This window comes from Gallus gallus, chromosome 1 (genome assembly GCF_016699485.2).
Source record: "Gallus gallus isolate bGalGal1 chromosome 1, bGalGal1.mat.broiler.GRCg7b, whole genome shotgun sequence".
In the NCBI taxonomy this organism is placed as follows: domain Eukaryota; kingdom Metazoa; phylum Chordata; class Aves; order Galliformes; family Phasianidae; genus Gallus; species Gallus gallus.
The window spans coordinates 193108499-193122975 of NC_052532.1; the positions used below are offsets into that span (position 1 = coordinate 193108499).

At 43.4% G+C, this 14477-nt stretch overlaps 1 protein-coding gene across 1 annotated transcript in view; it reads right to left on the bottom strand.

Moving 5' to 3' along the window:
• Positions 1-14477, bottom strand: part of MYO7A (myosin VIIA) — a 98595-nt gene that overhangs the window by 75662 nt on the left and 8456 nt on the right. Inside the window, exon 2 of the mRNA XM_040704677.2 lies at positions 4826-4883. Within this exon, the coding sequence (XP_040560611.1) occupies positions 4826-4843 (18 nt within the window). The 5' untranslated portion in view covers positions 4844-4883. The remainder of the gene's footprint in view (positions 1-4825; positions 4884-14477) is intronic.

Consider the following 14477-nt stretch of genomic DNA (forward strand, 5'->3'; position numbering starts at 1 on the left):
GAAAAATGTGCCTTGAAGGGGCTGAATTTCTCTATTTGCTCCAGACCTCATGTCTCAGCAAGTTAAATGACATCTTAAAGGGCTCTGACAGACAGAAGTTACCATCAAGCAAGACAAGGTATCTTCTAAGAGTTGTACCCAGCGACGTAGGCCTTGCCTTGAGAAACCCAACGTCCCAAGATTGATTCAGGATAAATTTTATTATTGGGTGCTTCATGATATCCTGTACCTTCAAATGAAGGTCCCATTGGTTGGGTATTTTGCTAATGCCTCTTGCAAAATCAAAAGAAAACACCCCCAGATGTAACAGCTCTCACTCCACATTTTCCTTCTGATGAGATCAAACAGCGATTAGACTTTGGGAAAGATGGATTCTGGGAGCTTGTCTAAGATATCAACCAGCAGGAACAACTGTTTCAGACAGGCTCTCTCTGAGGCAGGATATCTCCATACCAGGACTGAGATTGCTTGCAGTATCTTTCTTTGACATCATGCAATTTATATTCCGCAGCTATAGCACTACAAGAACATCTCCCTAGCCTGCAGCTTCATTTTCTGCACACAGCTACCCCAGCACTTTAATTGTCCCATAAATCTGATGGAAAGGATTTGATGCAGAGAGCTGTTAAAATGCCAAATGTCTTGAGCACTGCAACTAATGAATGGCTCCCAATGATTCGTGTTTCAATCTATATGCAAATGTGCCCTTTGGTTGGCTTGTGCTGGACTTCTCATTGCTGAATTACAGCTATCCAGGGAAGCCTCATACTCATAGATCAGACACATACAAGGCCTAAGTGGGAGAAGACTTAAATTATTCAGTGTTTATGAGAAAGAGAATCCAAACAGTGGGCTCACATTTTGCTTTTTATAATAACATGATTACAGATCAGCCCTGAGAAAACCTACAATAAGGCTTGTTTTCTCCCCTGCCCCTTCCTGCTGTCAAAACATATAGCACGATGAATCACTTGGAGATGCAAAGCTGAATGCTTATTATCTGATATCAGCCTGGGCCAGAACAATGTGTGTCAGCTCCAGGTGAAAAGAGTGCTCACAGAGCCCAGCTGGGAGATGTTTGTGAATGGACTGAGAGATTTCAAATTCTTCTCTCTTCTATTCTTACTCCCAGGAAGGAAAAACATCTCCTGGAGCGTTGCTGTGAATGCTGTCGATCACAAAATCTATTCTTGCTCGTTAATGAACTGCACAAATCTCTTTCATCTGCAGCACTGTGTGCAATTCTGGTGTTAGGAAAAAGAAATTAAACTGGGGCAGGTGCAGAAAGGGCTGCTACTGTCACAAGAGGAATGGGGAGTTTGTTTTATGAGTTTAAAATAAAGGTTTTAGAGGATTTCAGTCAATATCAAGGCTGGGAGGGAAAGTGACTGCTCACTACATAAACACTGTAGAAATGGCAAGGAGGAGAAAGAGCAATTTTAGTCAAAAGCCTAGGCTGGCATAGGAAAAGGTAGCTATCAGGAAGCCACAAATACCTTCAGAAAACACAAATGTGAACATGTCAAGGACAGTGTTATTCACGTCGGACTTATTTTGGGAGGTTTAAAGCTGAAATGATGTTGGGTGTAGGTACAAGGTTTTGATTGCAAGCTTGTAAAATCATAGAAGCACAAAATCATTTGGGTTGGAAGGGACCACTAAATATCAGCTAGTCCAGCTTCCCTGCAATCAACAGGGATGCTTCTTGAGCTGTCACATGGTTCTCTTCTCTGTCACTCTCCCATTGCTGTCACTCCATGCCCCAAGCTGCTCTAGATTCATTGCATCACTCTCCAGTCCTAGAAAGGGAGCTCCAGTTCTATCTTCTTGAGCCAAGCAAGGTTTTTGTCTTCTCTCCAGGGACTTATACATACACTGTTAGAAATTATCAAACAAACATTAGCTGCCTTCCAAAGGTAACCCTCACCAGACTGGAAATAGGGAAAGTTCAAGAACCAGGATACAAAGAAAGCATTTGTTATTTTGCTCAATTTCTTTCAAGCTGGTTTTCAACCCTATCTAAATCATTACCATAAACTAATTCCACAATCAGATGGAGACTCCAAGCTGAACATATTCAAGCACTTAAATATTAATGCAGAGGGATCCTCACAGAGGCTTTTGTGGTGTTGACATTTCTGTTTTGCATGTTTAATGCTCAGTTTTGTGTATTGTGCTCAAAGAATGCCAGAGGTGGTACAGACTTTGCGGAGTGAAATGCTGCAGAGAAAGAGGGAGGTTTTGGCATTGCCCCCCAAAAACAACTTCACAAGGAGCACTGCTGAGCCAGACAAGCAGAGTTGAGGTTTTGCAACCAAGCTTTTGCTCCTACAGGGCTTGAGATTAGTTGGAGACACCTTCATCTATGTGCATTTCACCTCCATGTTAAACTAAACAAGAGCTTTATAGCAGGAGGCACTTAGGCAATGCTTGAACCCTCAGGACCTTCACTTCTGGGTGAGCTTTGGTTATATCTACGTGGTTAACTTAGGTCTGTGTAGTTTCTTTTCATTCCTAATTCTACTTCTCTGTCTATAACCTCGAGAGTTGGTTGGCAGGCTGTTAACATTGGGAGAAACTCGTAAGAGCAGCTATTCTCCTTGCATGCACTGGATGTTGTCAGGAGACCAGAGTGATCCAGTTAAGATCTCATGCCAAGTCAGGTTCACAGAACGTTGAACCTGGTCCTACAGGAAATACTTTCACGTTTTATTCCCCAGGAGATAATTTTTTTTGATTTACCATAGAATCGTAGAATCATTAAGGTTGGAAAAGACCTCTAAGATCCCCAGGCTCAACCCCAATCCATCCCCACCCATCTGCCCTGACCATGTCCCTCAGTGCCACATCTCCATGGTTCTTGAACACTTCCAAGAAGCGGTGACTCCACCACCTCCCTGGGCAGCCTGTGCCAATGCATTGCCACTCTTTTGGAGAAGAAATTTTCTCGAATATCTGTCCTGAACCTTCTCTGGTGCAACTGAAAGCTATTTCTCTTGGTCTACAGGACATCTAGAGCACTGAGACACCATAGCTATAAAAATATGTGATGTTAGTGTTGTCCACACAAGGAAGAAGAGGGAGTTGGCAAAAATGGCCATGTTTCAAGCGACAGATCTTCTTTCTTTGCCATCAGAACAGTGATGAGCTTGGCAAACCCCACTCATTGTGAAGTGGTGATGTTCCACTCTCCAGGCACTCTCCACCATGCTCTCCTGGTCTCAGATCCAACTCTCAAAACATCTCTGCTTTAAATAAAAGGCAGAACATGCAGAAACAAACTGCTGCTGTGCTGCCAAGCCAAATGAATTTGTCTGGCTGCCAAGGCAGGAATTTGGGAAGCTACCCTTTTATTCCTTCCCTTACTTTGTACGTGGAAATGAAGTTGTCATCAGTAATTTGCTAGTGACTAAAGCTGATAAGTTTGGCTCCCTGTGGGCCCCTCCTGGGGAACAATATTGTCTTTTCTTCTGAATTACTGAATGGAAAGTACAAGAAGCAGGGTAGGAGCCCTGAGTGTTGCCTTCTCCTTGCTTGGTGCTGTTCACTGCCCTCCATCCTCAGCTGCACAGAGCCAACCTTGGAGATCTCCAGAAGCCCCTGGATGTGGTGCTGCGTACCCTGCTCTGAGTGTGGTAAACCATGTAAAGTGATCTCAAAACAATTCGGTAGCCTTCCCGTATTTCAGTATGAAGGTCCTTGATCACCCCAACATGCTACAGAGAGATTTGCAAGAAATGTCCAGTTCTATGTAAACTGATATTTGTCAGCAAAAACTTGCTCAGCACCAAAATAGAGAACAGAATCATAGAATCATGGAATCTTTATGACTGGAAAAGACCACTTTGATCATCTAGTCCAAACCCAACCCATCCTTATCATGCCCACTTAACCACATCCCTTGGTGCCACATGGTTCTGCAGCACCCCCAGGGACAGAGACTCCACCACTTCCTCGTGTAAATGCAAGAGCTTTTTGAAAATCTCAGGTTGTTTGGAGGTTTAGTGATTTTCTTGTCTTGTAATTAAATGTTTTAATCTCAAAATACTGTATCAAATAGTGTTGATAACTTTTAGGAGTTCACTTCAGGATTCCTTATATACTCTCAAAACCCTGTGCAGATGAACTAAGAAGTCTGAGCAGAAAATAACTATCTGCTCTAAAAAAGCCTATAGGAAGCTGAACAGGGAGGTGGTGGAGTCACCATCCTTGGAGGTGTTCAGGAACTGTGCAGATGTGGCACTGGGGGACATGGTTTAGTGGGCGTGGTGGGGATTGGTGATGGTTGGACTTGATCTTAGTAGCCCTTCCAACCTTAAATATTCTATGATTCCATGATTCAAACTATGCCCAGACACAGGGAAAACTAGTTTGAAGCCCTAAATGATTTCTGAATCTACAGCTGAATGCATCAATTCTTTTTAAATGTGCGAAACCCCTCCTTCTCTTACACAGCCAAAGCAGCACTGCTACTTGAAATCAGAAATCAGTTTATGCAGTAAATATTCTTCATGGCTGGCAAAAAGTTGGCTTGTTCTTCTGCATATCGAGGACTCACGTGCAGCTCCTGGGCCATCCCGGATGAGAAAATAGAAGCAGAACACTGCATGAGGTTAATCTGGACTACACACACAGAGCAATGATTTCCTCTAAGCCAATCAAGGATTAAGGCTAATGAGTATCCCTGCATCTTGTAACAGTCCTTTTAGAGAAATAGAATAGGATAAAAATAGCCTGATTCGACCCTTCCCCCAAAGAAGTCTTCTTAGTCCTGGGGGCGATGGGGTAAAATTAGAAATGCTAAAGAGGGGAATGCTTCACTCACCTGTCGTAGGATGACCATGGTTCCTGAATAAACACATCAGCAATCACCAGGAATGGACCTGAAGAAAAAGAAATTTGTGGTTAATGGACTGACACCCCATCTCTTAGACCCCAACTCAAGGACTGTCTCAACACGGTGGATCTGACCCAGCCCCTATATATGGAAGAGGGCTAGGAGCACTTAAAACTGCCAGTGCTTTCATAATATTAATTCCAGACAGTGTGAGACAATCCTCTAATACATTCAGATTAATGCCTGCATGGTGGTGAATGAGACAGGGATAGAGGTTGCTTATGCAAGCAGTATTTTGTAAACTGAGTCCTAGAAAGTTGTCCAAAGATTAACTAGCAAACAGACTGAAGCTGATTTATTACATGTATCACCAAATCCCATGGAACAAGTTAATGCAAGTGAAGAAGGACAGCCCTGTGCTCACTGATCACAAGGCTGGAGGGACTAAACAACTTTCAGCAAAACATCATTCAGGATGGGAAAGAAAAGACCTTAGGGGGTGGTGTTGCCTTGTGTTGCTCGCAGCATGAAATATGTTTGGCCTCTACAAGCAAAAATTGCTTACAAATAATTAAATTTCTGCAGCTTTTAATCTTTAAGCCATCCTTCTCACATGGCAATCAGTAATTGTTAAATTTATGATGTGGAACATTTTCCACTATAGTAAAATCTCTCATTCCTTAGAAAGTAGGCAAAAAGTCATGCTTTCTGAGAGCTACAGCTCCCCTGACATGCTAGGGATATGAAAGCTGACAGTTTTGCAGGACAAAATACATTTGTCTGTGGTGACAGAATGGTCCAGACTGGTCACACAAACCTGAGTATTAAGCTTCAGTCATAATTTTTATTTTTATGCCTTCCCACCGTAAGGATAACATTTCTTGAGGGAAATTGGAGAGAAGAGCAATGTCTTTCTACCTCTCCACAATTAGGTGTTGTACTTAGGGACATGGTTTAGTGGGGAAGTATTGGTGGTAGGTGGATGGTGTGACTAGATGATCTTGGAGGACTTTTCCAACCCTGGTGATTCTGTGATCTCCAGGTGAGACATTCCAAAGAGACACGATATGAGACAGACTCAATCTTACAAAATAAGGAGTGTTCATCTCCTGTGTCAACCTACCCAATACACATCCCCAAGCCCTTTCTCTACCAACAGCAGTTGCACTCATCCTATTCAGTAATGACCATGCAAAGTGGATTTTCTGTGGCTTCCCACCAGTAGTGGGACATAAATATTCCCATCTGAGCTAGTGAGGTAGGATGGCATAGAAATAACTTCTTTAGGGCCTGCAGACTAAACTGCAGCCTTATCATTCTCCTTTACTTTACCACGCTGCTTGCACCACCTCTCCATTTTTACAGCGTAGATATTTGAAGGCATATACCTATCTCACTGGAAAAAGCAGGAGTTTGCCATCTAAGTACCCTCATCATGTTAGTGAAAAGATCCAGTTGTTGAAACCAACTACATGATCCCTTTGCACTGCCTGTCTCCTTTCCTTGGAAAAGGAATTCATCATAGAATGGCCTGGGTTGAAAAGGACCACAATGATCATCTCGTTTCAACACCCCTGCCATGGGCAGGGTTGCCAACCACCAGACCAGGCTGCCCAGAGCCTGGCTTGAATGCCTCCAGTGATGGGGCATCCATAACCTCCTTGGGCAACCTGTTCCAGTGTGTCACCACCCTCTGTGTGAAAAACTTCCTCCTAATATCTAACCTAAACCTCCCCTGTCTCAGTTTAAGACCATTCCCCCTTGTCCTATCACTATCCACCCTTGTAAACAGCCGTTCCCCCTCGTGTTTATATGCTCCCTTCAAGTACTGGAAGGCCACAATGAGCTCTCCCCAGAGCCTTCTCTTCTCCAAGCTAAACAAGCCCAGTTCCCTCAATTGGAACGAAGAAGAAGAGGGGGAGGATGGAAGAGCAGCCAAGGCATCACTGTTCATCAGGAAACACACACTTGTCAGTTTACCCAAATGATGGTCACAAACCATATTTAAGGAATTAATTTTACTTTCTCTATGAGATAGATGACTGGTGGAAAATCATGTACCTGCTTTAATATCTGAAAGGTTGGGAGGCAATTTTCCTAATTCTCAGTTTGAACACATTAAATTATTCTGCTTCCCTTTCGTTCATATGGCTTGAAAATTACATCCTAACCCTGCAAGCAGTGAGCAATCTGAGTTCCTTGGTTGTGGGCCATTTGCTACAGACAAGTCATCTTGTAGCTGCTTCCCTATCCAAAAAGGAGAGGTTTCACCCAATGGGGAGGAGCTCATAAATATTCCAGTTATTAATTATTTTCATGTTAGTCAGCCGAAGGGCCTCAGTTCATCATGCCCCTTTGAATCTCTGTGTTGCAAAAATAATGAATGGGGGAATCTCTTTCACAGGCTGGGGTAAAACCACAGGATCAAGTCTCAGAACTGCCTCTTCAGTCATTGAACTTTGCTACTGAAGCAAAGCACTGTGCCATGACTCCCCTGGCATTAAAACTGCACTGGGCATCTTGCTGAACAGGTGTTGTGCCAGGTTTGGAAGAGTGCTTATGTACCCAGCAGGTCTTCAGTATTCAGAACCTGTTGATTTTTCTTTTCTTTTCTTTTCTTTTCTTTTCTTTTCTTTTCTTTTCTTTTCTTTTCTTTTCTTTTCTTTTCTTTTCTTTTCTTTTCTTTTCTTTTCTTTTCTTTTCTTTTCTTTTCTTTTCTTTTCTTTTCTTTTCTTTTCTTTTCTTTTCTTTTCTTTTCTTTTCTTTTCTTTTCTTTTCTTTTCTTTTCTCTTCTCTTCTCTTCTCTTCTCTTCTCTTCTCTTCTCTTCTCTTCTTTTCTTTCTTTTCTTTTCTTTTCTTTTCTTTTCTTTTCTTTTCTTTTCTTTTCTTTTCTTTTCTTTTCTTTTCTTTTCTTTTCTTTTCTTTTCTTTTCTTTTCTTTTCTTTTCTTTTCTTTTCTTTTCTTTTCTTTTCTTTTCTTTTCTTTTCTTTTCTTTTCTTTTCTTTTCTTTTCTTTTCTTTTCTTTTCTTTTCTTTTCTTTTCCTGAAGGTCTTACCTTCATACCAATTCCTCAAGCTTGCTCTTCTTCAGAGCTCTGTAAGCTCGCTCACGATACTGTTGCACAGGAGGTTGAATACAACAGGCATCCAGTAGGGAAAACCCCAAAAGGGAAGGGTAGAGCATGAAGCAGACTGCCCTCCTTGTTCTTCCCACAGGGATCGATAAGAAGGATTGGGCTTGTCTGAGCACGGGGGAGATCAGCTGCCTGCTAATTCACGGGAGCCCCGATGGAATGAAGTGGCCATCTGGACCCTGCAGCCTTTGCTAGAACACCGTTCCCATGCTTGGCTCCTAGATGAAGCTGTACAGCTACTTTTGATGTAGGAAATTATCTAGGTTAAACAAAATGTACCCACCATCTCTACCACATCAACCACACGTAAAACAAAGCAATGAAGACACATCTTTGGAAAGTCTTTTTTTCCCCCCAAAAGGTTCATTTTGCAGCTTTCTGGGATAGTTGAACCTCATCTGAAGTGACCCTCCAGGGCAGGCAATGAAGTGAGATTAAAAGACCCGTTAAACTAGTTCTGTATGCAGCAAGATTTGTGACATGGAACCATGTATGTCTCTTCCATACAAAGTATCCACCACAATGACTTCCTCTATGACTTTCCTGCTAGTTATGAACAGATCTCACATGCAAGAACAAAGGAACCCAACAGAGCTTAACTCAGTAGGAGCCTGGACAGAGCTATTCTGTAACAATTGCAAAGAAGAGGGTTGCTTTTATCATCTGTTTGACTGGCATTTCTTCTCTCACTGATGATTGCTCAGGGCCATAATTCAACCTCATGACTGACTGGCCATGCTACTTTGGGGATGTCTTCATGGCACTAATCCTGCAGAGTACACGGTTGTTAAACATTGGTTAGGAGATATCCAGATATATCATTCTAAAAGTGCAAATTCTGTACCTTTCTTCTGAAGTCCCCCATCCCATATTAATTTCCCATTTGCAGATGCAGTGAAAAAAAAGAACAGTTGATTTAAGGGTTTCATTGACATTCAGTGGTAGCCTGTCTCCCAGTCACCCAGCTTGGAGTAAAGTCTAATTGTGGGGAATATCCCAGGCACTTAACAGAGTGGAAAGCCAAGAGAAGTGGTTCTTGATTCATTGCCTTACTTCTACTCCATTTGACTCACGTATTGTATCACCCTAAGAGAACATAGAGATTTAATACACCAATGCTATCTGCACACCACTTCTTTTACCTCCTGCCCTCCAGCAAGAGATTTGAGAACAATTAAAGATTTTGCAATGTATTCTACTCTTCATTTGAGAAACAATGAATAAAAAGGTTAGACTTATGCCCTTAGTGACAAGTGCCTTTGTCATTATGAAAATCAGGATTCTGATTGTCAAGAGAATCAATGGCTCTTGAAAGAAATTAAAGTAGCAAAGACATCATTTGTTAGGAACTCTAAGCATTGGATGTGTATGACACTGAGCAGAGAGGAAGGAGGTAATGCCACTATATGCCACTCCTGCTCCTTGTCCTACTGAAATTTGGATGCTCGAGAGGCTATGACAGTTTGTGTTATGCATTCTTCATTAGAATCAAGGCTTTGAAGTCAGAAGACTGTAGATCATGAAGCTGAATGCAGCAGCCATCCACCTCCTTCTTGACCAACAAGTGTCTTCTATGCTATCTTGATGCAAACACCTCAACAGAGACAATCTACCACTTCTCCAGGTGATTACCTCCAAAGATCCTTGCCTTTTAAAATGAAATATCTTCTCTTCATCCGTGCCTGAGAAACTTTTCCCAAGAAGCACACATCCTTGCTTTGATGCCATGCCATGCCCTCTCCACTGTATGACTGGTGTCTGCTGATATGTCAGAGATTCAGCATATGGTCTCTGCAGTCTGTGGAGACACTCACAGACTACTCCATCAGTTCTCACTCTGCTGTTGAGTGAACTGAATACTTAGCCTCTCATAATAGGAACTCCAGACTGCCTGCCATGGTTTCTGAGCCTAATTTGGGGAAATCTTAGATACTGTTATCTTCTGCTATCCAGTGCTGCCTGAGACACCCTTGTCTCTCTGGGCTTTAGCCTCCAATCCTGCTTTCTTTTCTGGACAAAGGGTCAGTCATCCAGTCTGCTCAGATGTGCCCCCAAAATTATGAAGGTTATCTGTCCAGGACCTACTGAGAAGTGGCAACATAAGTTCAACCCTCACCTCAGTTAAGAAGGTCCAAAACATTGAACCTTGTTAGATGACTACTTTAGTTATAGGGATGATGCTTAAATATGAGAATCTCCTCTGTGTGGGCTATGGATTGATGTGTTCATGGTAATGACCACCCAGTTACAACTTCCTCTCCCATGGCACAAATAATGTCATGCTCAGAGAGACTCACGGACGCTCCCTGGGTGAGCAAACAGTACGAGGTAAAACCTCTCTCGTGATGGGGCTGTAGGACACAGTGATCACTCTCTGGCCAGCAAAGCACCTGCCACGTGCTGAGAAAGTTCCCTTGTTTACATCTTAATTGCCGCCTCCGCATGGATGGATCACCTGAGGTCATGTTGGCAGGTGACACGAGGAATGCGAGGAAACTGTCACCTCAGGAAGGGAGGTCACAGCAGCAGTAAGGTGCAGATACCAACACCCTTCTCACGTGGGCAGTGCATCCACAACACAGTCTGTCTACGTGGGAATTAATTAGCACAGTGCGTGTTGTACTGGAAAAACTCTGATCCAAGTTCATCCCTCATGAAGGCCTGGGTCCTTGGAAAGACTCCATTGCCTCTCTACTCATCAGTGTTACATGATGAGTCTAAAGAACAGCCTGCAAGAGCTGTTTCAGGGACATACAGAATTTTCTCTATCTGCATCTACAGCGTTCAGCCTTACTGTGATGAGAGCCACAGGATTAGCTACTAATTAGATCTGGGGGTGCTCCCATTGAGCTTCTGTTTCTGGTGAGTGGATGATGTTCCTAGGGAAGACCTTGCTGGCCTTTTTTTATACAGAAAGTGTTGCTCCAGTCATCCCACAGAGGTCTAATCTGGGATCTCCAATCTCAGGAATTGCCAGCTATTCAAAGTATAAATATCTCTACATAGAACAGACTGCTAATCAGATAGACAAGTAACAAAAGGGAGAAAGGACTGCAGACTCCAAGGCAGACTATGGCAGTAAAGTATCTTGGGGTGAGTGTAGAATCATGCATTAGAGGAAGAAAGTGCAATGCTTATGCATGCTGCAGTCTGTCATTTTGTGAGTGCAACTGAAACCCAGGGAAATGACTCTGGTAAGTGAAACCACCAGTAAATAGAGGGTAATCTACTCAATGTGAATGACAGAAAGGTGTCAGTGGCTGGGCAGTAGGTAGAGTTTCCAGCCCAAGGCTTGAGCATCCCAAACCAGGGCTGGATTTTCAATTAACCTTAGGCAGAACTGAAAGCTTCTGAATATATGGCCTTCCTCAGAATAGATGAGCAGTCAGACCAACAAGACCTGGACAGGCTGGAAAGTTGTATGGAGAGGAACCTGATGAGGTTCAAAGAGAGAAAGTGCTGAGTCCTACAGCTGGGGAGGAGTAACCACATGTATCAGTACAGATCAGGGGCTGACCTGCTGGAAGGGAGCTCTGCAGAGAAGGACCTGGGTGTCCTGGAGGACAACTGCCACCATGAGCCACCAGTGTGCTCTTGTGGCCAAGAAGGCCAATGGTATATTAGAGTGCATTAAAAAGAGTGTGTCCAGCAGGCTGAGGGAGGTGATCCTCCTGCTCTGCTCTGCCATGGTGAGGTCACATCTGAGTAAAGCAAACTAACCCATGCTTTAGCAGGGTGTTGTATTAGGAGATCTCCACCAGTCCCTCCCAACCCCTATGACTGTGATCACAATTCTGTGATCCTGTGATTCATCTCATGAGCTTTTCTCACTGTTTATAGAATGATAGAGTTGTTTGGGTTGGAAGGGACTTCTAAAGATCTTCTGATGCAACCCCTCTGCCATAGCAGGGACATCTTTCCCTTACTACATCAGGTTGCCCAAAGGATAAACCTGGTCAGGATGGCAGTGGCCCAGCTATACATGCAGATAAGGTTGTTCCTCCTGACCCATCTGAAAAAAACTCACTGACCAGAGCCCAGAAGTGTGAGCTGCTTGATATACAACTGACTTTACTGCAAGTGTGTTATTTCCAGGAGCTGAGAATCAGGGCACTGTGAGATGCCAAAGTGGTGATTTCTGAGTGTGAAGTGATATAGCAGACAGCAAGGAGAAGGAATGTGATCCTCTGTGCCTTCCTCCAGCAGAAGCTGCAGGAATTAATCACAGCCCGTGATGACAGCTCCAGGCTGTGCCATGCTGTTCTCCTTAGCAAAACACAACACCAGTGAGCAAAACAGCCATAGATATTCAAATCCAGCTGCAGGATCTCAGAGCCTCCTTAGTGGCTGATCTCCTCCAGTACTGATCTCCTAAGGGAGTTACCCAAACACTTTTGCATTTCAGCTTAAGACAAGCAAAACCATTCGCCTGTAAGTTTTATTCTAAATATATGTCCAGCTGTACTGAGGGGACAAGAGTGCAACACTGGGTTAACATCACATCTTCATAGGACTGTATTAAAGAATCATCAGATCACCAAGGTTGGAAAAGACCTCCAAGATGATCCAGTCCAACTGTCCACATACCACCAATATTTCCCCACTAAATCATGTCTCTTAGAGCAATATCTAAACATTTCTTGATAGAAAGAAAATAAAACTAAACCATACACACTGCAAGCATTAAGATGCAATCTTAAACAGAGCTCCAGACAAAAGTGAATGCTTCCCCAAAGCCAAGAGCCCATCCTGTGATGCACTTACTACTTAAATTGGTACAAATCAATGCTTGAGCAGTTCTTTGCCTCCCACTGGCCATGCCCCTTCCAAAACACACAATTCTATGATTCTGTGTACAAAGATCACAAGAGAGCTGGGGGCTATTGTCACCAAGACTTATCCAAACCAGTCTGGAGGCCACGGAGTAAGAAAAATGTGCAAAACCTAGGAGTGTTCATTAGTACGCAGCTCTGCTGTGGCTTTCTGCACCAAAACAGCACACATCTTCTCCTCTGCTGTGATAATGTTGTCATTTTGTCATTTAGTTGATTTTGTGGTTTTTGACCTTTTTTTTTTTGTGCTTTGAGTTTCATGTGAAAGCCAAAGGGATTGAGCTGCTCCAGTGAGGAAACACTGCAGTTCATGAAGTCAACAGAGATCAACTCCAATACCCGTCACAAATAGATGCTCTCAAAGGCTGATCTACTCAACCTGTTGGAGAAACCAATGTCATTTCCCTCCGTAGAATGCAGAGGAAGCCTGAGGTGACTGTTTTTATTTGGTCATCCCATTTTCTATCCCATCCCTGTGCTCTCTTAGCAGCAAGGAATATGACAAAAGACCACTATGTTGCCCCTGTGCAATTGACATGTCCTTCAAACCTCCACTTGAAGGGTCTTGGTAGCAGTACCACCAAGAGAGACATCGCATTTGAATGAGTCCCAGACAAAAAATCAGAGCATCATAGAATCATTAAGGTTGAAAAAGACCTCTAAGTTCATCAAAGTCCAACTATCAACCCATCCCCACCATGCCCACTAAAGCACATCCCTCAGTGCCATATCTCCATGGTTCTTGAACACCTCTGGGGTCGGTGACTCCACCACTTCCCTGGGCAGCCTGTGCCAATGCTTTGCTACTCTTTTGGAGAATAATTTTTTCCAACCTGAGCTACAAAGGCACATTAGAGCAAGAAAACACAGAAAACTCCCCAGCCTGAAAAGTCAGAAAATCAATATTTAGCCCCTGTACTTCTGAGAGTAATCAGGAAACAGACATCAAATTTTTAAGCCTCCAGCAGGAAGCCCTATAGATTTGCCCTGCATTCAATCCCTCCGAAAAGCCTGGCAGGTAGAGGAGTGGAACAAAAGACCTGACCTTTTCTCTCTCTCCACGCTTTCAAGAAACCAGAGCAGAACAAAGCATCACTGAGGCATCTGATCCCAGCTTGCTGCAGAATGCTCTGCACAGCCTCCCAAGGAGGGCAATTTTCTTTTGTGCACCAGCCTCTACCAGCCATGGAGTATTTTTCAACAGCCACAATAATTAATCAAATAAAGTATCCTGTGGCAAGGTGTAATTTCAGCATAATCCAGACCTAGCAGAATGAGTCAGTCCCAGCAAAATGCTGCAAAAGCAGTTTGTCCTAAGGGTGTTTGCAATTTGTTTTCATCTCTTCTTTATGTACTCTGCAGATGAATTTCCAGTCCTGCTAGGGTCTACACGTGGGATCTGTCATAGAACAAGAACATACAAAAAATGAAGCCTGTATTTGAACCTGAGGGTGATTCAGGACACTAACATGCTCTCAAGGATCTCCTCCTTGGAACAGGGCTTTCCTGCATGGTGCTGGGTTGTACTGGAAGTCCCCTTTCTGATCCTGAGTTTTACTGGGGTCCCCACGGATCTGCTGCTTCAAGGGCTGCTCAGCTCCTCCCACTAACAGAGCAGGGTGTACATGCAGACACGGCAGTGGTTAACCTCAGACAGATATGTTTTACAATGAAC